The following is a 25,955-nucleotide window of genomic DNA, read 5'->3' on the forward strand; positions in this document are numbered from 1 at the left end:
AAAAGGCATCATTATCTATAACATTCTTGATCCAAAATTGAACAAAAGTATCGATTATCTGTGCACAATATTTCCAAAATGTACACAAATACTTTGTAGTTTGTCATGTGATACAACAATCCGAACCGTGCGTGTAATGTTGCTAGACCACTACTTGTAATTGACAGTGACTGAAAAGGATAAGTTTGTAAAATCTTCCTTGTCAGAAAGCTCCTCACACAATAAATTTGTGATGCACACGGAAGTAGACAAGAAGCTTGCGTCCAAAGGCGGCATGGCTGATGTATAATTTATACCTGAGGTGATACAAAATTTCCGGAAGTGCCAGGTAAGTTCCTCATTTGTCGCGCAATTCCTTTTTAGGGAGCAGATCAGGTCGTCTCAGTCTAAATCTGAATCTTAGGCCTGCAAGATGTGGCACAAGCCATGTAAAATAAAACAGCACAACACTATTTGCAAGTTAGGATTCTCCATGCCAAAATAAACCCCAACCGAGAGAATATTGACCAGGGTGGGATATTTCAAAAGCTCACTGACACCATTAGTTCTATGAACTGATTCGAGCATGATTTATATAAGTGGAATCTGCACTAATCATTAAACTAGCAGAATGATGCAACTTGCAAGTGCATCTTTGCTCTGTAAACTCCTAACTCCTCCACTCAAAATGGGCAGCTTCACTTTGAGAAAACCATTTTAACACATCTAAGATGAAGTTAAGCATCATATGACATTGAAGTTACCAGCAGGATTCCTTGAGAAGAACTTCAAGACCTCATCAATGATAATTACCTGCAGTCAGAATAAATAGTGATTTACTGTGAAGAGATAATGGTTCAAAGTTTTCTGTAAAGATGCACTGTACATTCAAAGTACTCTTGTCAATTTTTTAATTTTTACTGAAACAGGTAAAAAATGTCGTGAAAGAACAAATGTGGAAAATTTAAAACTATTATGGGATATGCTGATTTGCAAACATAGAACAGAGAGATTCAAAACCAGCATTGGATAACATTAATACGTACGGGGAAGGAAAGATATAAAACGACACTCCAGTCAGCCCAAGATAGTGGTGTTACCTGCAGGCAAAAATCCAACTTGTTTCATTCAACTTGACTTAAAGAGACCGAAATATACTTCCTTAAACTGAACGGACAAGGGAAATGGAAGAAATGAAAGAGATACTTACAGAGAAAAGGACAGACAGTGGGTGCACATACAAAATTAGTAAGTGAAGAATCATGGTCAGGATGATTGAGGCGACAAGCCATAAATTACTCCATGGAGGGATAACTCTAGAAATTAGGAAGTTAAACAAGTGATTAGTATCATAGATGAAGTTTCCTAAAGCAAAGAAGGAGATATGATCCTAAACACATACTGGCATAAAAAATGAGTAGCTGCGTTACACAAAAATAATCTTCTGAATTTTATTAACAGACTATATAATCATGCCATGGTTTAAATAGCACATGATGGTACGCCAGTTATTACCAGAATTGTGGCAAATAGTTAACTGAATATGAGATAAAAAAAATAAAGGAAACAGATACTCACAGAAGGGACTGATTTTCACTAAGATTATTCAGGGCATTGAACATCTCAACTACAACAAGGACAGTCATTGAGACTGTTGAGGGATGCCGGTCATCGAAGATACTGCAGGGATAGGATGTCTCCCTTGACGAGCAAGTGTCGAAATTCATCTGAAGTGAAATAGGAGAAAAGGATCTCAATACATTATTGCATTAACAAATAAATAGCCCAATCGCGCCAATTGCAAGAATGCTCTCTGAGAAATGTCATCCGATGGATCAATTAACAGTTAATTCTCCATTCACAGGCATGTTTAGAGAATGAATATACAGGTTGATTTTAAGTTAATTGCAGATATAAGGTTTAGGACGATAATGCTTTGCTTGGAGTAACAAATAAGGGTTTGGATGATTAGCTGTAAAGAGAGAAGGAAGCGAGGCTAGTGAAAGCTTTAATTGCTAGTATCCACAGCGGAGCACATGCCAAGTTCAATTTGTGTGAGATAATCAAGAAAAAAGGGGAGGGAACATGTAAGCCACTAATTTCTGGCCCCTAAAGGTCAGAAACTAACAAAACACTTACCAATTCACTATAAGGTAACTTGGGGCCGTCATCTGAATAAGCGAACCACCATATGAATCCCGCTACAGTGGCGAGCCCAACATAAGCTGCACCCAAAAGGGAATGCATCCTATTCAAAATGATGTTCATACATCTTATTGAATTAAATACAAAGCACTATCGATGCATATCATACTACGTACTGCAGACAATACAAACAAATAACCTCAACAAGACACAGCAAGGAATTGATAATCAGTAATTTTTCATTAGTACAATTTCATTTTAGGCAAGCATGGTAGGGCCTCATCTCAGGGTTTTTAATCAGTAACCATTCAAGATAAAGTTTGATGTAGTAAGACGGGGCAACACAGTACATTCTTGTTCAATAGAACCTCTAAAACACAGGATATAAAAATATTTGCAAGTGAATCACCAAGTCAATGGAATGTCACAAAACAAGACCAACAACCATTTGTACACAAGCAGAAAACTTTAAACCATCTATTTAGAACAATTGCAACACAGTAAATATAAGTTTAAAGCAACAACCTCCGATTACCAAATAACGGAAGAACAGCCACCCAGTGACAACAGCTTCACCAACCTGTAAATCACAGCACAATGAGAATCCACAGAAACTGAGATATGACGCATACTGTCCCCAAAAATAACAAAACATAAAACACACAGAAATCCAAGTTTTCGATTGTATCGCATCAATATAAACTATAGCAATTCGGTACAAAGTCAACATTCTCAATTCGCCGGGGACTAAAGCTAGAAATAGTGAAAGGAAACCTCAATAGAACTGCAGAATAGGGAAACTAATACACAGGAGGGAAAATTAATCTATTTGCCATCCACAGTGTTAACCCCTACTTACTTTCATCTTAAGGCTTTCGTGAATGCTAAAGGCTCTAGCTCGACTATCCATGATAGTCAAGTATAAGAAAAGGGGAGATTCATGTGAGGTGGTATGAGATATCAGAATATTATGAAAATAATAGAACCAGAATCATAATCAGAAAATAAATGCGTCGAGGTAAACCAAGCAAGAAATTTCAAAAAAGAAAAGGTATCTCAAGGCAAGAACTAGTGAGCAAAACATCAAATGATTAGGTACGATACCTTACGGGGTTTGGCTTTCATCACATCAGTATCTTGTTTGTTAAAACCAATTGCAGTAGCTGGCAGTCCATCGGTAACCAAATTGACCCACAGTAACTGGACCTGCATCGGTAAATAGCTTTCATATCCAAATGCTCTAGTCCTTGGCGCAAAAAACAAATAATAAAGACTTGCAAAGCATGCAGTTCAGACCAGGGAATTTTAGGTCATGTACAAAAAAATAAATATAAGAGGGGCACCACGTCAAACTGGTCGCCTCAAAGGACGGTCGAGACAGCTGTATTGATCCAATAGCATAGTATCTGAATAAACTTACCGGGGCAAGGGTATCTGGTAATCCAAGGACAGCTGCCACAAAAATACACACAACTTCACCAATATTTGATGAAATCATGTATCTGATGAACTGTTTTGTATTGTTATATATTGCTCTACCCTCTGCAACAGCCTGCAGCCAAATAAATGATTAAGAAGTATTTAAGAGACAAATTACTTTCTTGTGTAGCATCGAAGCAAAAAGAAACATCTAAAGATATCAAACGAGGAGGATGAAAAATGATTTGCCTACCGCAACAATGGATGCAAAATTATCATCAGCCAAGACCATGTCTGAAGCACTCTGCAGGAAAAAAGAAAAACCTTTGTGTTCAGAAAAGCTTCCATCAATTACGGGATGCATATAACTAGAGCTCTCCTACTAATGTATTACTGGGGTCCAAGGACAATATGGTTAACTCAGTATCATTTCACACATCAGGAGTTACGTTAACTGGAAGTGAGACACACAAGCAAAGGGCATATACTATCTGCTTTGAATCAGCAAGAGCTAATGTGTTGGAGTCAAGGGATACTAAGTATGGAATATATTAAATCAGTCATAGAAAGCACTAAACAATACCTTGGCAACAGCTGTTCCTGATCCCATTGCAATTCCAATATCAGCTTTCTTTAATGCAGGTGCATCATTAACACCATCACCAGTCATCGCAACCTGAGAATGTCAGGAGTGAAACAGTTTAATAGGACTTTTTTTTTTTATAAGTAAAAAGCTGTTATATAAAGAAAATGTTACAGATAGGGACAGAGACTGGCCATACAAAGAGAGGTCAACTGAATTGGTGGTCAACTGAAAATATGTTTCAGAGGGGGACAGCTAAGATCCAGGGCACGAAGAAAGCCATTCAATTTCAGAAACTATTCTCATGCAGCTAAGCTTCACCAATCTATTATGAACTCTGTTTACTTCTAATGATAAAATCCATAATGCAGAGAGTAATCAACAAATTTAAGAAAATTAAAAACCCTATTCCTCAAATTTGTTGCTTCTACAAATATCTGAACTTTCTGAACAAGTAAATTCAGATATTCATAATAACTATTAAGTTTATGAATATGACAAAATAGTATATAAACATCAGGAGTTTTATCAGCATGATAAAATAGACATAGTTCTCATTCTACCAGACCTCTTCAAACAAGTACTCCAAAAATCACAGGAAACAGAGGGTCAGAAATTTAAAACTGATTGACCAGTAAATGAACATCCAATCCAAAGCTAACTAAACAGCAATGGATACTATTACAGCCCCTGTGGCATTGTTCTCTTTGCAGTTCAACTTTCAACCAAACATAAGAAAGAAAGACCTACCACTTCATTTTGGTGCTGTAGAGCCTCAACCAGCATCCTCTTATGAGAAGGCTCGACCCTGATGCATCATCAAACAACATCTTTAATTATCAAGAACCTACCAAAAGTGTATTTTTTGTTTAACAGAGTGGAAAAAATTTGATCCATCAGGCACCAGAGCATGTAAAACAAGATCACTAGTCAGAAAAACCGTGAGTAAAAGATGAATTTTATATGCACACTAATATCATTAATAGCATTGGTTGTACCTGGTGAAAAGTGCCATTCGTTGTAGTGCAAGTGTCTGCTGCAAGGCAGGAAGTTCTTCAAACTCAGACGCAGTGTAGGAGTGTCCAGAAAAATCTACCAAGTGATCAAAGGCACCTATCTTACGGCAGAGTGACTCAGCTGTAGACTGAAGCAGACATTTAAATCAGGTAAAGCCTTAATAAAGAATGCGACTTCTCCCCACATATATTGATGTGAAAATTTTAAAATTTCAGTCACCTTGTTATCGCCGGTAACAACAATAACACGTATACCAGCAGTCAGGCATGAAAGCATGGCATTTCTGACTTCTTCTCTAGGTGGATCAAGCATTCCAACCTTTAGAAAACATGAAATAGCCAGTTAGAGAAAAACAAACAAATGAACCAATTAACTTTGAAGTTAATTAATCTCACAGAGAGCCTTAATATTTAATGTCTCAACATAGGATGTGATTAATTGAATTCCATAGAAGAGTTCCCAAAAAAAAAAAAAAGGACCCATGCCAGAAAAGTGAGATGAGCATAATTCTCTATTTGCTTGGATAGTGAAGAGATGGCAGTTCAGGTGGGCATTCTACACTCTTCGTTCAGGAAATGATTAAATTATCCATGCATTTTTCTAAGAGCTATATACAGTAATGCTCTTGCCAATTCATTTAGAAATATGACATCTTTTGTTTATTTTAACCTGAATTTGCAAAAGCACGGGCCTAGATGCCAGTGAAGAGCCAATAATTTCATTAATGAAGAACACGCCCTAATAGTAATGCAGTACTCTTTCCAATAAACGACAAGAAAAGGCAGCAATAATATTGAGGAAGATAAAGGACAGATCATCCTATTCGAAGAAGACTATAACCTAATTTCAAAGAAGCCTAATTAGTGTTCAAAGTAATACACCTAACCCTTGAGCATAACAGTGGGTTAATGCAAAATAACATCTGTATCATAAACGTAAGAACAAAGCATACCAGCCCAATAAATGTCATCTCTTTCTCATCATCAAATGAGAGGGTTTGTTGGCCCAAAGGCATCCTTTTCATAGCCAAAGCCAGGCATCTCAATGTTTCTTTTCCTGCAAACCTTAATAATACAAAATAATTTAGAGGACAAAGTACAGATAAATATATATATATATATATATATATAAACAAGCATGAGAGAAACGATTGTCAATAGAGTGACATCATTCAGAAAGTTAAGTCACTGTTGTGGTATTAGTGGTCATCAGAACATGTTTCGGACTTTTTCTTTAGTCCAATTTTAAAAAAACTATGTGCATGATTAATCATAAAATAATTTATGTATCTAAATAAAGGTAAAAATTATATAGATATCTATAGTAATTGTAGAGTGAAAATTGGTGTTATTTGCAGAATTGGAAATAGAAACTTCTGGAAACAACATCAAATAATTCATATTAAGTAAACTAGATGAAAGTATCTATTAACTGACTGTTCAAAATAATTGAATATCAAGAAGGAAAAGGAATTGGATGAAAGTCAAAGCTAACCTGATGAATCTTGCCTCCAGCTCAGCTCGGACATCAGGGGTCAGTGGAACAGTCGAGCCATCTTCATTGCAAAGTATGCTCGTACATCTAGAAAGTATACTCTCTGGAGCACCTTTAGAAAACATTAACTCCATATGCTTCCGGCTACAAAGAACACTCATCATTTTGCGATCCCGAGAAAATTCTAAAACAGAAACCTGCAAAAGAACTATTCCTCAACTTGTATTTCAGATAATATATAGTCATAGAGAGAATATTGTTCATGCATACTCAATATGACCTTTTAAATTTCTGCAATCATAGAGACAAATTCAGCTAATCTGATAGCCCAAACACGAAGAGAATAGACTTCACTTACAAAAACCAACTGACCCAACAAATTTTCCAGATCTATGAGGAGTGCGTGAAATTAAGAAATCATTTATGGATTTCAAGAATGAATTGCAACCTTCAAATGACCTAATGATGTGACATCACTTCATGAAAGAGACTGCCTGCTGTATGGCCGAAGGCTCAGCAAGATATGAGTGGAAATTTGAGAATCTCTTTTTTTTGGTAGGAAATAAAAGATGCTTGATAAAGATTTGGCAACTGACCCTCGCATACAACCAAAAAGTAGGGAAAGACTAAATTCTGTTTCTCATGTGTATGGAAGTTATCGTTCAACTAGGGAATGACTAAATTATCATATAAACTGAGGTCCCAAGCTTAAAATGAGTAGCCAAAAATATCCAGCAACAATCATACAGGAACCAACCTTCTTAAACTGGTTTTCCCAATAGTGATTACAGTAAGAAGCACGATCATGCTTGCTCAAAACATTCAACGCAGTAGGCATAGAATCAAAACCAGGAAGGCCAACCTGAAGAAAATGCCGAAACTCAGGAACTGGTATTGTATAAGTCTGTAATTTTTATACAGGAAGAAACTGGATAAATAAAATTTTATGGCACAAAAACCTACCTTCTCCACCAAAACACGGAGGGCAACTTCTGTTGACTCACCAATTTTTTCATAATTTTCCTTGTCTGGATTGTACTGTAAAATAGATTCATTGCACAAGGCAGAACACATTGCTACTTGGAGAAGAGAAGGGAACTGTGCAGGAATTTCAAGCTGCAAGATAATGTTGTAGAGTAACGTTAGCCAACATGGAAGTCCAAAAATCGGCAGAGATTAAAAAACCTATACCGAGGCAACAATTTATAGGTCATATTTAATGACTATATCTAAATCAATTTTAAAAGAGAAAGTAATCACAACATTGATATGGAAACTTATTGCAAAGTGCTTCCTTGCTATGAGCACTTGTACAACAAGACTCGATAATCAAAAGAGTTGTAGGTTCACATCCATATAAGTACAGGGCGAACTATTCTTTCACCTTTTACTAAAGAGTCATAAGTAAGAAATGCAAATTTTGTGCTAGGTTCCAGCATCAAGGTGAAGACCCAAATCTGTGGCTATGAACACTAAGACTGTGACTAACTGAGCATATTTTTTCAATCATTTTAGCTTAGAGAAATATCCAGTCAAAGCAACAGCAACACCAATACCGTACATCATATCTGATGTCAGAACCCACAAATCTTTTACCAACGCCAGAAAAAAGTATGTGAGGTTTTGAGAAAGTCGAAGATGCTTTGATAAGCTAAAAGATGTCAAGAGGAACTGTCAAAGACTACATCATAAAGAATTCATCAAACCCAGGATTACACATTACGTAAAGTTGTCTTAATTCCAATTTCACATCACAGGATTGACTACTATTATAACCCATTTCTAGTATTCAACTATGCATACATTCACGTTTTAGATATTAATCATCCAGAAGATCTACTCGTCCTCATCCATTTGATGGTGCTAATTACTTGTTATTCATTACCTTGGCACCATTATCGTTGAAAATAAATCCTTCTGGGGCATATGTTGTCCCACTGACGGTGTACTCGGCCATAATAGGACCATGATGCACCGATTGAACTGCACAGATCTGACCAATTAGACAGAGTAAATATTATGTTACTGAGACCAGACACACATATTGCAGTAGCAAATGAAGAGACACAACTGTTAAAAGAAACTACACAAAAGGATAAAACTATATTTGCTCATATTTAAAGGCAAGAGCGGATGAACAATGGGCTTATTATTCCTTTAGGAGAGAAAAAGTTGTAAGAAGAATTTCTGGACGAATTTATTATTAGATACTATGTTGACAACAGACTGCTTCAGTTATTCAGTAGCTATATTTGGAAACAGCTCACCAGAAGGAAAGAGGAAAGGAGAAGAAGATTTTCAGAAATCAGAGTAAACTTTCCTCTTTTCTCCCTTCCCTCCTTCATCCTCGACCAATACAACATACAAATCAATGCTTAAAGCACAATTGAATATCAACACCACGAGTGCCATCATCTATCTGAGCTGGATACCTTTGATACAGACATCATGTTCGTCGTCAGAGTTCCAGTTTTGTCACTACAAATAACAGTTGTGCAGCCTAAGGTCTCTACAGATGGCAAGGATCGGACAATGGCATTTAACCGGGCCATTCGCTTTGTTCCAAGGGCCAAGCACCTAACACAAATTTCCACCATCAAATCAATTAAAACACAGTAAATTCTAGTTTCACCTTAGATAAGAATGCACTTTGACTAAGAGGACATAGCTACAAAATAGTCTTGTAGAAATGCAACACAGAGTATCATAATGTAAAAGATTATCCTTATAACATTAGCAATCTATTACATGCAAAAAAAAAAGTGGTCGATAAAAAGCCTTCTTTAAGTTGAATTAAAAGAATAATATTTAAATCGATTTGGCTAAAAAAAATTATAGATTTATTAAATGTTTACACTATCCCTATATATCCAATAAATTTTACGAAAAATGAATCACAATAGTAGAATTATTATTAAAAAATAAAAATATTGCTCAACTTCATCTTCCGGTGAAGAAATAGATGTCCAATAGGGAGATAAGAGAGGTGAGAGACAAATTTGTGGCCTTTAATATGGAGATATAACTGACATGGGTAATATGGGAAAGTGAAAGTGAGACAATTAGAGAAATCTCTTGCATTATATAGTAGTATAGATACAGGGATCTTACGTGGTGACAACAGCAGGAAGCCCTTCTGGAATTGCTGCAACTGCAAGAGCAACTGCAATCTGCAGGCAAGAATGATATGAGAGAATCAATGTCAAACATGCCAAAGAAATATGATCCAGTGCTGAAATTGATGTATAATTAGCACCAACTGCAAGTGGCACGAGGGTTGAATCACGTATCATAAAACCAATAAAGCATTACAATTAGTGCCTACAAGAAACCAATCAGCTGAACTCAAATCACTTTCTTATAATAGCATGTTATTTCTCTGGCTAATAAATGAACTCAACAGCAAAAAATAATCACTAGGAAGACTTGAAATCTTCACTCAGAACAGTACCTTAAAATAATGAATGGCGCCGCGCAGGAATCCACCATGGGAAGGGTCACGAAAGTGGCCAATGTTGACAACCCATACCAGCACGCATATCCCTGCAATGACCTAGGAGTGCAACAGGTGTCAATGTCAATGATCTTCTATGAATGATATTATCCAGCAGACTTTAACAGCTCAAAATTTTAACTGGACAAAGAAAAGGGCAAAAGTAGATAAAAAGTATCCCTCGCAACAGATAGCCACATTTCACGATAGAAAACAGGAAGAAGGAATGTAATAGCAGCATATTCTACTTGGCTCTACTGAGAGAAATAACAGGAATAAATTAAGCCAACTGAGCAAGATCAACTAAATAGTTTCTGATTACACTAGGAGAAGCACTCGAATGGAACTGCCTACTTACCAGGTTATATCTAGACCCATATTATGACCTTTTATAGGGACAATACCGAGAAGTATCACAAATATAAGGCAATGGCAGGGCAACTCCAAATAACTGGTTTTTGTCAAATTATTAGGAAAATAAATCCAAAAATGAGCTGATTCATGTTTGCACAGTTTTTACTTTAGCTGTATAAGTAGATCTTTGGAAATTACCTTGGCTAGAAAAGTACCAAATTCGTCCAGCTTCTTTTTCAATGGCGTCACTTCCTGCAATTCATTGGAAACAAGGAAGTTAGCCACAATGGACAGTATTTTTCTATAATATGCAGTCTCTTCAATTCTCATCTGCAGTTGATTACAATTAGCAGAAAAATTCCAAAGCTATGAGAGAACAGAGAAGGAAACAAAGCTAGTTACCATTTTCTGACAAATTACATTACCAATTAGAGAACTAAACCAAAGTTCAAACCACCTGGTCATAAACAACTACAAAGGTTTTTCACATTTGGCAGACACCTTTCACCATATGACCATCATTTAATAAAATTACATCTCTTTCAAGTAGTATATTAATTCTTATGACGTGGTTTGCCAAATTTTTTCAGTTTTCTATTACATGAGTGCTTGATCTCGAACTATATTTGCATCACTGCTGCTGCAGCAGCTACCCTTGAAAAAAATGTGAGTTAACTTGTATATCCCTTAAACATGATAAGCACTCTTGCAGACAGGAAATTTGCTCATAAATATGAAATAGAACTTCCAGGAAATTGTTAGGAAAGAACACAAGCTTTGACGAGGTATAACTGTACTATTCCAGAGATGGAATCTACGAAAGAAAATAATAACAAAACAAAGAGGACAACTTAGAATTTAAAACACTTACATCCCCAGTCCGCAACATGGAATCACGTATGCTACCCATAGCGGTATTAGCACCAACTCCAACCACAATTGCTCTTGCCCTACCAGCAACCACTACAGTACCCTGGCAATCAAATCATTTTGGTAACCTTGCAATAATAGATTTTACAAAGGGAAAGAGACAACAGTAAAAAGATTTGAGACAGATCAAAGAGTAAAGAAGTTCAGTAATGTAAACATTCCCGTCTATCAAAGAGAGAACCAAAAGAAGTTAAAGCAAGAGCAAGACACATGCGCCAGCTTATATTCCAAAGAGTTGCAATATATATATATACAAGACATCTTATTCATATAATTCCAAATTAACAGCATTCATTTATAGCAAATAGCCAAAGCGCTAAAAGAATCATACCATGTTTTCTTCATATTTCAGAAACGCAAATAGGAAAAAAAAAAATTAGGAGCTTTTAGCTCAGATGCTCCTATTCCATTTTTAGACTCAGTCAATCCAAATTGCTACCTGACTAATTTATTAGCAATAATACACTATGATTGGTAGCTACATAAGTAAGCCTTTACCGAGAAAAGAATATTTGTCTTGTCTTGGTATACAGCATTGGTTGCAACAGTGGATTCAAGCTCTTTTTCAACAGAGGAGCTCTCACCTAACATCATCAAACAAAAATTTCAGTTATCCAGAAGAACGAATCCTCATGCAGAAACTTCATAAAAGAAAGCCGTGATATCGCATGAAGCAAAAAAATAAAGTGAATATGTGATTGCCTAGCTAGTCTTTCCCAGACGATTTCTTTAGCTAAGATGTCAAGCATCTCTCTCTTCCTAGACAGGAGATCTTTCTACAAGCTGTCTTTTCTTAGTTGTCTTATCATCATCTCAAAGCAGACTTTGCCATACAAAAGGACCAAAAAATAACTCCTAGAACTTGAAACAAAATAATTATCTTCTCTTCTTGTTTTTCATTTTGTAGGATAGATTCCAATGATGCATCTAAACCGAATCAAACTACAATTTCACAAATGATGGAAAATTACCAGTAAGAATGGCTTGATCCACGCGTAATATGTCACTTAGCTTCTCGACCACTCTCATATCAGCTGGGACCTTGCAGCCCACTATTAATTTAGCATAACAAAATTAAAGTCAACCACTAAAAAAAAATGTACTAGATAAACCAAGTGTGTAATTTTATTTAATGCTTCCGCCAACTGACCACTAACTTCTACAATATCTCCTGGAACGAGCTCTGTTGCCGGAAGGATAGAGAAACAACCTGAACAGAGAGTTTTGTAGGACGAAACAGGTTAGAAGAAAGATATTAATTGATTAAACAAATTCATCCCGCCATAAAGCAAAAACCCATTTGAAAGTAATCTGTCATCAAAATTATAATATTAAAAAAAAAAAAAGAACCAAGAATGATCTTTATCAGTCCAGAAATGCCCATCTAAGTAGAATGTGAAAGTTTTATATGTCACCTATATTTGGCTAGATATCATAACCATCAACAATTGGATTTGTCATGAAGTAACAACACAGACAAGCTAAAATGCATTTCAACTCAAATTGACACATCTCAAAATTCAGCCAACAATCATAACAATAATATTCATAATATATCCCGTCTCACAGCAAGGAAGTAGTAATAATAATAATAAAGTAACCTATATGAATAACGATGACACAATCCAGATAGTACTTGCAGTTGGTTTCAATAGCAAGCTAATGTCAATTTTAAACTAGCAAAGAAATTCTTGAAAGCAGCCAAGCTGCATAACTGCGAAACAGAGAGGGCAAAATAGAACATCACAAAAAGGTACAATATATGAAACCTATGAAAGCATGATGCGCAATTAGGATCTCTTAAGTGCCAGAATCAAAATGCAATCCTCAGAATTAGAGATAGGATACACAGAGCTAGAGGGATGAGTAAGATTTAGGAAACATATCTAAAAGCAGACCTTATCAGGAAACATAGGTACAATCCACAGCAAAACGACAAACTATTCAATTGCAGTATGAATACTTGAACTAAAGCTCTCTTGATGCTTCAGCCCAGTCATGTTATTCCATAATAGTTCATTTGACCTAAAAAGATATAGCTCAGAATCTCAAGGACGAAGCTTGTGCATGTGACCATGGATGGGGATTTAATCCTTAAGAATCCAAGTACAAACATTTATCTGCCCAACACCCCAAAGAGCAAATTCAGTGGTGATTCTTACCATTTCTTAACACTGTCGCAACATCAGCTTGATAGGCACGTAGCTCCTACATTAACAAGGATATTGGTCAAACATCATATATATCAAACCCAGTACGAAAAGCTTCTACAAATAGGTTTCATGTTTTGTAAAGTAAAACGTAACAAAAGAATAAAGGTCATTGTTAATTCACTCCTTGCTGAAAGAGGACATGCCATAGAGCAGAAATGGAGCAAATTAAGCAGTTCCACAGTTTGATCAATTTCTTTTGAGATGCAACAAGCTTTCTCGACTTTTAATTATGATATTAATTGATAGCTTTAAGAGTCATCTGATAACTCACTCTGAATTCTGATAAGGGTAGGGACTGAACAATTGTCAATGGAAGTCAGTCAAAGTGTGCTTGCCCATCAATAACAAAACCACATACATATACACTGAAAAAACATGATATAAAGAAACATTTGCCAAAAGAAAAGCAGCCACTGTTTCATCTTCAACATTAGATAAAAAGCTTTTTTTATAAATTAAAGAAAAAAAACAAAAAATTGACAAGAGATATTGATATCTCAATCAAGAGCTCTTGCTGTAATATTTGATTTAAAAAATTCACATTATGTGAGTAAAATGTCGCACTAAGCACTAGTACAACTTGATGCTACAATTAATACAACTGTATATCTTCAACTTTTGTAAATAGTTTGTATATCCTTTTGTATACAGGTTCGAACCCTCTCGGTACTATTATTACTACAACTAAACCCTTCTATCAGAGAGAGAGAGAGAGCGCACTAGTACAACTTAAAACTGCCATTCTCCATCCACTTCTACCAGATGGTACCGCCATCAACATCCTTTTCTGTCAGATAGAACGTTACTGAGGCACCAAGGAGTACGACCTCAATCACTTGGTAGCTCATAACTATCCTTTGGCAAAAATAATTGATGAATATAACCACTAACTCCCATCAACTCCAAGGATGGCCAGTAAAACCAACCATTGGAAATTCCTCATAATTCCAAACACACCGAAAACACAAGGAGATCCAGAATAACCAGTCTTAACCAATAAGAGCAATATCTCATCAACACAGTTACATTTAATCTGAATTTTTCTTTTCTTGGATGTGTTGATTTGATGGATAGGTGATGATTGAAACTAGATGTCTCCACAGAAGGTTTCCAATTAATTATGCAATCGCTTTAGCCCAATAGAAGTATAACAAAAAAAACGAAAGAATTATATATCTATCATAAATAGCATCAAATGATGGACCATAGAACTAACCTCGAGTGCTTTCTCAGCATTTGTTTCTGTAATTACTCCTACTGCTGCATTGGCAGCCAATATCATCAAAATAACCTGTTCATGTGATTAAACCAACATCTATAGCAAGTCAATTCAAACACAAAATTAATAGGAACTCGCTGTCAATAGAATTTCCTTTGATTACATCGAAAGAATAATTTTCAAACCACGAGCCAACAGTAGCATTATTCTAAGAGGAAGATAGGAAGAATCTCATAAAAAAATTTCCACTTTCTGCTTTTTCGCTAATCAGTGGGGATAAAAATAAAAGGTGCTTTCAATAGCTCAGACACCAATCCATCACACCATGTAGATGGAGAGAAAAGGGGAGGAGGAGGGACCTTTGGGGTCAGTTGGCATTGGGTTAATGAAGCCCATTGGTCTAACGGATCATTCAGCTGCCTTATTGATTCACTGCTTCAACAAACTCCAACTACTTTTTAATGCTACTACACACAGTGTGAACTATGACTTCTAAGTCCAGAGGATTAAGGACTCATCTCTAATGAAGGTCTGGAGTCCCAGGTGGTCACATGGCCATGAGCTTGGTAGAATTTTTCTCTATGGGATATGTATTGTACCTATTGGCTTGTGCCCCTTTTCTACGTGTGAATACATCCTCCTCCTAGAGTGAAACTTTTGCCTTACTTCTCAAAAGAGACTGTAAAACTCGATGTACCAAAATGATGTATTATGGAACAGGGCAGCAAGCTTCAATTAGTAGAAAAGAGAAATAGATACTCAGAATAATAGTATGATGTCTTACAGAAGGCTCTAAAAATGCTGCTAAGCCTGTCTCTCCATTAATCAAAGCCAAGATAAAAGAAATAATAGCGGCGGCAATCAGTATCTTCACAAGCAAATCATCGAACTGTTTTAGAACCAACTTCCAGAAGGGAGTCCCTGCATAAAGAACAAAAAGAAGCAACAAGGCTTTATTCCCAATAGAGGATAATAAGAGGTCTAAGGATCCAAGAAAAAATAGCGTCGAACCCAAAATTTGAACAAATCCTCTTAATGACAAAAGTTGGAAAAGTAAGAAACATGGCATAGTTAGCTAAAAATGGCCATTAATAAATCCTCTTCTACAATATCATAATTGCATGAAAGAATAAAATTTGAAATTTGAAAGTAAATTAATACATATATATGACTAAAAAAAGAACTATCTGGTGAGTTTGAGAAATCCAAATAATATCAACATTCATGCATTAAACAATTAAAACTGCAATATAAGAATAGGATAATAACTAAATGCCTCAACCTTCATGTCTTCCCGAGGTCATGCGTGTGCTTACAAGGAAACTCATGTGTACGCGTGAAAAAGGAGGGGAGGGGAGAGGGAGAGAGTTCTACTTACTTTTTTCTTCCGGAAGCACTGCATATCATTGAAGACCGTGCAACCACACAAGAAAAAGAACAATTAGCGGTCAAACCAAGACAATATCTAAGGATATAAATTCGTATAGTGAACTTCAAAAGCGAAAAAAAAAAATGACATCATGTTTTAAACAATGGCATCATAACTGACATCTTAATATCTCGCATCATGCACAAAAATTCACCAAACTACTATCCAGGTACTTAACATAACCAGAAACACAAACCATGCAGTATCAGTACCTATGAGAATTTCACCTAGAATAGTTGCTGAGGAAATCAAAGTGCAAATGAGATGAGAAGTTACTAAAAAGAGAAGCTTCTTTTTCGATGATTTTTCTTCTTCCTTTTTCTTTTTTGGGCAATTAGAGAGACATTGGCTCACAAAGCAAAACAATAACAAAGAAATCTGAACAGGAAGTCCTAAGACTTGCACAATGATAAATTCCAAAGCAGATTTTAATTCATTCGGAAAATGTAAGAGTCCAAAATTAGAAATTCAGACACCAACTTCCCTTAAATGCTAATACTGTAGTAAAATTGAAGACGCTCTTAGATTTAACCCATTGTTACCACCTAAAAGATCCTGCTTTGGAAGTCTCATATAATTATGTTAGGCTCCTCTCCACTGAAGCAAATTAACCGAAAATTCTGTTCAGCACCAATTATATGTCCAGCAGCTTCATATTGTTAACCTCATGTATCAGGTTCATGTCATCAATTATCAATGTACTTCATCTAATCCTGTCCGAAACACAGAAATGTTTTGAAACTCACTTCTTCTGCGGGTCCAATCCCGTATAATCATGTCAAACACATAAATCATGAGAGAAGGCCAATACTTGATTATCCTAATTAGCGTATTTATTTCACTAGACAAATTAGAAGGCAAAAGTGGAAGAGTCGCCACTAGTTCAACGAACAAAAAGCACTTACCATTTCTGCCGTAGAGCATTCCATGTCTCAGAACCTGCAATTAAAAAGTAATCAGGACGTTGATAATAGAATTTCATCAGCCCATGTGAAATTAATATGCATGATATGAGCTGTAGATTGCCTAGACTGTCGGCAGTACTGCTCAGAGTCAGATAAGGGGCAAGGAGGAATCACGCACCTGAGAATCAGCAAGTCCTTTGCTTGGGTCAACTCCGAAGAAATCTAATACCTGACAGAGCATACAGATGTTCAGAAGTACAGCAATAGCATAGGATGAGCATAAGGTGAAAATAACCAAACATTCCATCTCGTCGTCAACTAGATGAAAGCTGCGGACAAACAAGTAGGCATTTCAACTAGCTAGTGCTTCTCTGAACAAGAAGCCACGGAAATTAAAATGGCGTTCAGGTTCTGGAGAATTGTCCAGCTTCTAGGAAGAGCTTCAGAACCATTTTCTCACATCAACATGACGAGACGAGGTGATAACTGAGTAGAACTCATCGTGCATGAAGAAGACGCGATCAGAAGATTTAGTTCCGATCGAGCTCACAGCTGAAATTTTTACCTCGGAAGCGGATCTCGCATACGCATCCTCCATTGCGGAGGCGGCAGAGGATCTCCCGGCGGCTTGCTTGGATCCTCCGGTGAACTCAACCTCTAGCTGTGTGGAGTTCAGGAGCAGGAGGTTAGAGGGACGAGAAGAAGCGGAGGAGGAGTGCGATGGTGATGGAGAGACGATATGGGCTCCATGTGAATTGTGCTGTCACCGCCCCAGATCTTCCATCAGTGAAACCCGGAAGGGAGAAGGAGAAGGGGAACGTGGCTTGGCTTGAGACGTTACGCTCAAGTAACGCCGAGAGCAAGGCCCACGACACGAGATCGCAAACGCGCGGCCCACTTACAGCTCGGGCCGGATGCCGTATAAGGACCAGGCCGGTTCCTCCCAGCTGAGAAGTCATTTTGCTTTGTTTGTTTTCTTGAATTATAATCAAACTCTACTCGCCACAACTCTATTCTTTTTTAAATTCAATAATATAATAATTACTATTTTACATTTTTCTTTCATTTAATAATAGAGTGAATTACATATGTCACACACTACTTATTTATTAGCAACCGTTTTTACCCATGACATATTTTGGTCACCAATTAGCCTCAAACATTGACATTCCGTTTAATATTCATATCTTTCCGTTAACCTCCCTGACAAAAAATTTATGTACGACGTTATGTTTTCCGTTACTTTTCCATCACAGAATGGTATAAATGCTAGACAAAATGTCAACGTTTGGACTAATTGGTGGCAAAAATATGTCATTGGCAAAAACGGTTGCTAATGAATAAGTAGAGGGCGACAGTGATAGTCTACTATTTAATAATACTTTTTCTATCATACTTTTTTTAATCATTTTTTAACTTCCATTTAATAATACTTTTTCATAACCATTTTTAAAATCAATTTTTGAATAATAAATTTTTCATCTACTTTCACATTTATACATACATATATATATATATATATTCATATATCAATATATTTGTCAATATTTACAATCATTACACAAAATCAAGTTGAATTTGATCACATATCCAACTCAAAAACCAAACGAGAGCTTAATAAGTTATATCAGTGGGGGAAAATCATCGATGATTTCTATAATTTTTTTGTCTATATGTTACAATAATTTTGAAATAAGGATATGATGATACTCATATATATATATTTCAACAGGTGGTATTATGATTTTAAAACTCAACTAGGTGGAGGTCCATGCATTGCGTGGTGTGTAAAAAAGGTAATAGAATTTATCTTATTCCATTTTATGAAAAATGTTTTAATTTATACGAAGAATTTTTTAAATTGTTTTTAATGTTTAATATTTTATTCGCAATGGCTAAAATTATAACTTTTTTTAAGAAAATACTTAATATCTTCTCAATATCCCATATACGAGAAACTTGCATGAGGATTCCCTTTGATAACGTGGTTAGATCAACTCTTATAATTAGGCCATGAGCCATACGTCCCGTAAATGGAAGAAATTATTATTGTAAAAAATACCTGCAAAGTACAAAATTGAAAATTATCTTTCTAATTAACGATTAATAGAGGCAAGTTCAAAATCTCAATAGATTCAACAACTATCTCATCTTAGGTTTTTTACTAGTTCTCGTACCTCTACGTTGCATGGATCGTTTCACTTATTTAACTTTTTAAGTGAGTTTAAAATTTCGATTGAAAATTTATACCGATTTTGGGTATATAATATTACTTTATTTCCCTTGCATATTTTATACAAATCAACGAACATGTAACCATAATATCATGATAATTATTTGGTATAATAATTTCTAAAATTTTTCAATATCAGTTGAATTGTTCAATCATGTAATTTTTTAACATCTCTATTCAATTTTTTTATACTTAAATGCATAATAACAATCTCATTCATTCCACAAAATCGTTTATGTGGAGTCAATATTATAATCAATAATTCATCTAACTTTTTTAAAAAAGAGAAAAAAAAATACATTTTCAATTTTTAGAAATTATTTTTCAAGAGCAACTCATTAAATAATTTAAATTTTATTAAAGATAATATTTAAATCTTTTGCAATATATAATTATCCGAATAGTTTGTGATTTTTTCCAAAGAATATAATTAACGAAACTTTAAACAAATTATTTTCTTTTTACTTAAAATTGATAAAAGGGATTAATAGTTTTTGTTCTCTCACTTTAGTGTTTGCTAAGAAGACATACATAATTGTAATATAAATTTAATATGAATGTTTATATCAGTGGGATTCACTATTATAATTTCAAAATCTCAATATTTTATTAGTTGAATAATCTCTTTATTATCTCCTCCACCATCTATATCTAAAAGTAGATAAATTCTAAAGGAGTTAAAAAATTGAGACAAATTATCAAAAGAATGTGTAACGTAGTGCCACACACTCTCCCATGATAACTAAGAGGTTCTAGGTTCGCTATTCAATGGGATTACTCATACTTTCTTATTAGATATTAGAGTTTTATATCATTATACTAGGCTTATAAACTTCCATTATAATCGAAAAAATCCAATCAAATTTGTTAATATAAATATCCTTGAATTTTTACAAAAACACTTGAGCAATCTTGTAGGATAATCATCTTAGTATCTCCTCCACCGTCTATACCTAAAAGTCGATAAATTCTAAATGAGTTAAAGAATTGAGACAAATTACCAAAATATAATGTAGCGTGGCGACACACACTTTTCCATGATAATCAAGAGATTATGGGTTCGCATTTAGTGGGATAACTCATACTCTTTTATTAGATATTAGCAAGCTGTTTGGTTTCAGAGTTAGGTTTTAATTTAACTTAACTATAAACTTTTAAAAATTGAATAGTAGTCCTTCAATTTTTCATTTTCAGAAACATACCCCAGCTCCTTTTTCTCCTCTCCATCACTACATTGTTCATCTTCTTCCTCTCTCTCCATCACCGCACTGTTCATCGACGTTGCATCTCCACCGCCGCCACGGCAGTCTATTCTTTCCTTCTCCACGGAAACTTCAAATTCTGACAAAACTCCAATATTATGCCCCATATCCCACAATCGCGTACGCCTAACCCATCAGTCAGGACATCTATGTGCAAGACGAAAATGGCGGTGGACGCCATGGAACCGAAGCCCTCGAGCATGGCGAGACCGTCATCCTTGAGAAATTCGAAATCTTCGTCCCTAGGAAGCAATTTCACTAGCATAAGCTTCGCCGGTTACAATTCCAGTCAAAATAATTACTCCTAAAACTCTTCCCTCTCAACCTAGCCCTCTCTCTCCTGCCTCAAGGACCAGCTCTTGCCTGAAAACCCAACATCTACCACTTCTACAAGATCCTCGCCGCCACCGACGGCCTCTTTGCCCGACGATTCTCTTTTGCACGGATTCGAAACCTAATCGAAGCTCTGGTGTCTGTGTCCATCTCCAATGCCTTGAGCCAAAACCTAATCGAAGCAACAAGGTTTCGATTGAAGCCTTGCTGATGTGATTTGAGGTAAAGAGTGCTTCGATTGAATGAACATGCCGATCACTGATCTCAATCTAGCTTCGATTGAAGGAACATGTCGGTCACTGATCTCTAGCTTCGATGAACAGTGCGGTGATGGAGAGGAGAGAGGGGAGCCGGGGCATGTTTCTGAAAATAAAATATTTGAGGGACTACTATTCAATTTTAAAAAGTTTATAGTTAAGTTAAGTTAAAATTTAACTCTGAAATCAAACAAATTATATTATATCATTGTACTAGACTCATAAATCTTTCTTATAATCGAAAAAACTCAGTTAAATTTTTAAATATAAATATCCTTAAATTCTTACAAAAACACTAGAGCAGTCTTGCAAGAAAGCTAGTGTGCGTGTATATATATGACATTTGGATTTTGATATATTTTTTAGGGGTTTTTACCTAAAATGGCACATGGTTTACCCGTTTTGTCAAATCTATCATATACTTTTTTTTGTCAAATATATCCCATGGTTTACTTTTTGCATCAAATCTATCACGGCGTTATCTTTTCCGTCAACATTTAACGGCCGTGCTGACGTAACACGTGGAGAGATAGTGGGCCACACTTGCCACGTGGGCGCCACGTCAGCACGACCGTTAGATATCGACGGAAAAGATAACGCCGGGATAGATTTGATGCAAAAGGTAAACCATGGGATAGATTTGACAAAAAAAAACATATGATAGATTTGACAAAACGGGTAAACCATGGGCCATTTTAGGTAAATTCCCCTATTTTTTAACTATTTTGAGTCCCACATTCTATGAAATTATCAAGTATACTCTTAACAATGAATAAATGTGTATATATATATGTATTTGGTTGTATATGGTGCAGCTTAAAATTCTAGTTAGTATGAAAGGAAGACCTAAAGTTGGAGATTACCAAAACCAAACCCCCCCCCTCCACCAAAAAAAAATCCAAAGGAAAAAAAAAAAGGAAGCTAGAGTTAGTCATCTGTATTGGAATTTTATTAAACCACCACCAACTGAAACCTAAAGTTAGTGGCGGTTCAATCATATTGCAAGCTGTATCAATTGGCTTCTTCAATTATAAAAGTCATGATTATTGGTTGTATAAATTATAAACAATTAATTTATCAAATTTTCTTGGTATGTAGGTTATTTTAATTCATCTAATCAGAGTTCAGAAGTTATTTTATTTTTAAAATCTGGTATTAATTATTTTATATACATTTGGAGAAAAAAATTGTCTTTTGTATTAATAATGTCATATACATATTTTTACTTAAATATTATTAAATCCAGAAATAATTTTGGACTTTTCGTCCAAGAGTTTGACATTTATATTGGATTACTTATTTAAAAACCACCGCATTACCAAATCCAAATCAATGATTTCGAGTTGAGTTGGAAATACAGTAGGAGATTTCATAATCACTTTCCCTTATAATTTTAAGCAGATTTGGTGTTTGGCGAGAGTTTTCAAAACCATGTGTTGGATCAAAATTGTGGTTGCAAACATAATTTTCTCAAGTAGGTTAATATGTACTTACCAAATATGTTTTTGCTTATTTCATTTCTAGTATTAATCATTGCCTTTTTTATCTTCAGCAATTTTAAATTAGTTTCTTTCAAATACTTTAACTTATTCTGAAATCAACACTTATTTTTCAGCAATTTTGTTTCAGTACTTCTCCATCAATAATAGTACTCCCAAACCAATCCTTCATCGATAGGTTTTAGCTATGGTAATTATCGTTGAAGAATATCTTTTTTCGGTGTGTACCTTGGTATCCAGAGCCCAATGGGGTCTGACTAATGCAGTCGGGAGATTGAGCATTAAGGGCGTGTTTGGTTCGCAGGATTAGGTCGGACAAGGATTAGTTATTCTGTACGTAATAGCTAATCTAGCGTTTGGTTCGCAGGAATGCGAAATAAGTATTCCGATCGGGCTAACTTACCCTATTTATATGAGGATTAGGTAAGCCCCCCAGCATGGTTCGGATTAAGATTTCCGGATACGAAAATGGACATGAAAGGACAAAAATAGCCCTCGTCTTCTTCAAGTAATTACAATCTCATGCCATCCCATAAAACAGCTTCAGAGGTCGACATTTCTCCCTTTCGTCTGAACATTCGAAACCCTAGCAGAGCGCAAGCCAGCAATTTCTCATCAATTCCTTACGTTTTGGCAATCGATTCGGTCGTCTCGTAGAGGAAAAGAGTTGCGGTGTTGATCTCCGCCATTCCACTGCCGGTCAGAAAGTCGAAGGAGAGACGGAAGCTGGCGGACGTCCCTTGATCCAAAGAAGGTAGAGTTCAAATCTCTGGTGATTTCTTCACTTGCTTTTGCAGTGTTGATTGCTTCTTGTTTAATTCGACCCGTTTGACTGATTTTCGATGTTTATTTTTGTAGGAGAAGCCTCTACTAGCCAAGCCGTTTCCGTCCCTGTCCCGGTTCCTGACTCTCTTTTATACAAAGAGGACCTCCGATCGATCTCTCTCTAAGTCGACAGCTTCATCCTCAGCTTCATCATAGGTATTTTGTCGACAATGTCAGTTAGTTCCTTCCATTTTGATTTATGTTAGGTTTGTGCTTGTTCTTCCTGTATTGATGATCACAGTTTCTTTTATCCTGTTGGTATTTGGGATTAGTTCAATCAAACTTTTGTTGAGTTTGAATTTGGATTCTTGAAATGATGTCGAAGTTTATTTTCTTCATTGTTTGGACAATGTGGTGTGAAGAACCGAAGGTTTTTGAAAATTTGGTTCCTTCTAGACTTCATGCCTTTTAGTTTAGTTGATAGCAAATGGAATTGGTTGAATATGGTTGATCTGTTAGCTTGTGGATAGGAATTTTGGCTCCCTCTGACAGATGGTTGAATCGAGAGACGGTGAGTGGAATTTTGGCCTGTTTGTAGCAATTTTATTTCTCTTCTTGATTAAAAAAAAACAAATGGTTAGACCAGCGAGTCAAACTTTCTCATCGCTCAGCTGAGTCGGCTTGGTCCTCTTCTTCAGAAACTAGAAGCTTTTGTCTGTCTGAAAAAATGTTGATTTGGGTTTTCCGTTTGGGTTATTCTTCTAATAGGCATATCTTCGGTTTTGCTGACTTAATAGTAACTAACTGAGAATTGGGAGTAACTGACTGATAAACATGCTTCAGCACATTTTTATAATTATTAAATGTTGCCGAGGATATGTATTTGTTGATTCAATTTATATGTGTTTGCTGATTGAACTAGGATATGTATTTGTTGATTCAACTCGTACTGTGTGTTACTAATTGTGTTTGCTGATAGAAGTTGTGATATGTCTTTGCTGATTCAATTGGGGATATGTGAGTTGTTTGCTGGTTATACTGTAGTGTTATCTTACATAGTTGATTTGAAAATACATGGGTTGTGACTGAGGCTCTTCTTGTATGACTCAACTTTGCAGTTATGGATCAGTTGAGTTTGCAGAGTAAGAGCAAGAAGAGGAAAGTCGTTGCTCTAACTTTCTTTATTCAAATGTGTACTATAGTAAGGGGTTTGATGGGAATAATGTTAGAATTAGCTGCTCTATATGGTCCTAAACCAAGCAGTAGGTCGTACGAGTTAAAATTTATAGGAGGGATCATATTAGGAGGCTTGTGTATGCGGATGATGTCACTTGTACTGAACAACTAAGAATGGATAGGAATGCATTTTTCAAATTGTGTCATATGCTTCAAGAAATTGGGGATCTAAAAATTACAAGAAATATGCATGTTGATGAACAAGTGGCAATGTTTTTATATGTATTGGCTCATCATTTTAAGAATCGAGTCATTAAACACCAATTTGGTAGATCGGGTGAAACTGTAAGCCGATATTTCCACAATGTTCTCAAAGCAACTTTACGTCTACAAGTTCATTTGTATAAGAAGCCCCAACCAATAGCTGGTAATTCAGAGGACCAACGATGAAAGTGGTTTAAGGTACCTAAACAAAAGTCAAATTTTGTAAATTTAGGGAGCTAATATGGTGCTAACATTACATTTTGGTTCAATATAGAATTGTCTAGGTGCTCTAGACGAGACGTATATCAAAATCAGAGTGCCCGAGGTTGATAGGCCTAGATACAGAACTCGTAAATGTGACATAACAACCAATGTGTTAGGAGTTTGTACTCCAGATATGCAATTCGCATATGTTCTTCCTGGATGGGAGGGTTCTGAAGCTGATGGGAGAGTATTACAGGATGCTCTTTCTAGGGAACATGGACTTAGGGTGCCAACTTGTGAGTATAATAATTTTTTGACATTCTTAATATTTAAAATGAAAAGCTTAATAACATACAAAGTAATATAGGTCTTTTTGCTCTCTTTTTTAATATAGGTTGTTATTATCTCGTTGATGCTGGTTATACAAATTGTGAGGGCTTTTTGGCACCCTTTAGAGGTCAAAGGTATCACCTCAACGAGTGGCGTCAAGGACATCGACCGAGAAATGATGATGAGCTTTTCAATTTGAGATATGCATCTGCTCGTAATGTTATTGAAAGGTGTTTCAGCTTGCTTAAGATTCGATGGGCGATTCTTAGAAGTCCGTCATTTTATCATGTTAGGGTTCATAATAGAATTATAATTGCTTGTTGCCTACTGCATAATTTCATTATGAGAGAAATGGCTTTTGATCCTATGGAAGACCAACTGAATGAAACGGTTGTTGACAACCCTAATGAGGATGATGATCATATTTTTTAGATTCAAACATCAAATGTTTG

The 25,955-nt window shown here is 35.8% G+C and overlaps 1 protein-coding gene across 4 annotated transcripts; it reads right to left on the reverse strand.

Moving 5' to 3' along the window:
- Positions 1-11: 11 nt before the first annotated feature.
- On the reverse strand, positions 12-17,984 carry LOC116192401 (calcium-transporting ATPase 3, endoplasmic reticulum-type). Of its 4 annotated transcripts, none has more exons than XM_031520945.1 (34): positions 17,746-17,981; positions 17,359-17,409; positions 17,181-17,214; positions 16,225-16,242; positions 15,631-15,767; positions 14,844-14,918; positions 13,577-13,622; positions 12,565-12,624; positions 12,386-12,466; positions 11,913-11,998; positions 11,356-11,457; positions 10,683-10,736; positions 10,089-10,190; positions 9,749-9,807; positions 9,070-9,214; positions 8,523-8,630; positions 7,601-7,753; positions 7,395-7,499; positions 6,638-6,834; positions 6,096-6,207; positions 5,363-5,461; positions 5,125-5,270; positions 4,877-4,934; positions 4,127-4,219; positions 3,797-3,847; positions 3,545-3,676; positions 3,229-3,330; positions 2,650-2,704; positions 2,119-2,204; positions 1,558-1,706; positions 1,190-1,295; positions 1,026-1,079; positions 744-792; positions 12-405 (listed from the first exon to the last, which is right to left on the reverse strand). In XM_031520945.1, exons 1-34 carry the CDS (start codon positions 17,776-17,778, stop codon positions 338-340), a joined length of 3,006 nt encoding a protein of 1,001 aa, XP_031376805.1. In that variant the 5' UTR covers positions 17,779-17,981; the 3' UTR covers positions 12-337. The 4 variants fall into 4 exon arrangements, 3 of the variants coding, with proteins under 3 accessions (XP_031376805.1, XP_031376806.1, XP_031376807.1); XM_031520946.1 differs by having other exon boundaries at positions 16,221-16,242; XR_004154057.1 differs by lacking the exons at positions 12-405; positions 744-792; positions 1,026-1,079; positions 1,190-1,295 and having other exon boundaries at positions 1,566-1,706; positions 2,660-2,704; positions 17,746-17,984.
- Between the last annotated feature and the right edge of the window lie 7,971 nt (positions 17,985-25,955).

This window comes from Punica granatum, chromosome 1 (assembly GCF_007655135.1).
Source record: "Punica granatum isolate Tunisia-2019 chromosome 1, ASM765513v2, whole genome shotgun sequence".
Classification (NCBI taxonomy): domain Eukaryota; kingdom Viridiplantae; phylum Streptophyta; class Magnoliopsida; order Myrtales; family Lythraceae; genus Punica; species Punica granatum.

Coding starts and splice junctions, on each gene's coding strand:
- LOC116192401 (XM_031520945.1), bottom strand. CDS start 17,778: ATGGAGGATGCGTATGCGAGATCCGCTTCCGAG. Junction 3,848..4,126: donor CAGGAACAGCTGTTGCCAAG/GTATTGTTTAGT, acceptor TTTTTCCTGCAG/AGTGCTTCAGACATGGTCTT. Junction 1,080..1,189: donor CACTGTCTGTCCTTTTCTCT/GTAAGTATCTCT, acceptor TTTTGCCTGCAG/GTAACACCACTATCTTGGGC.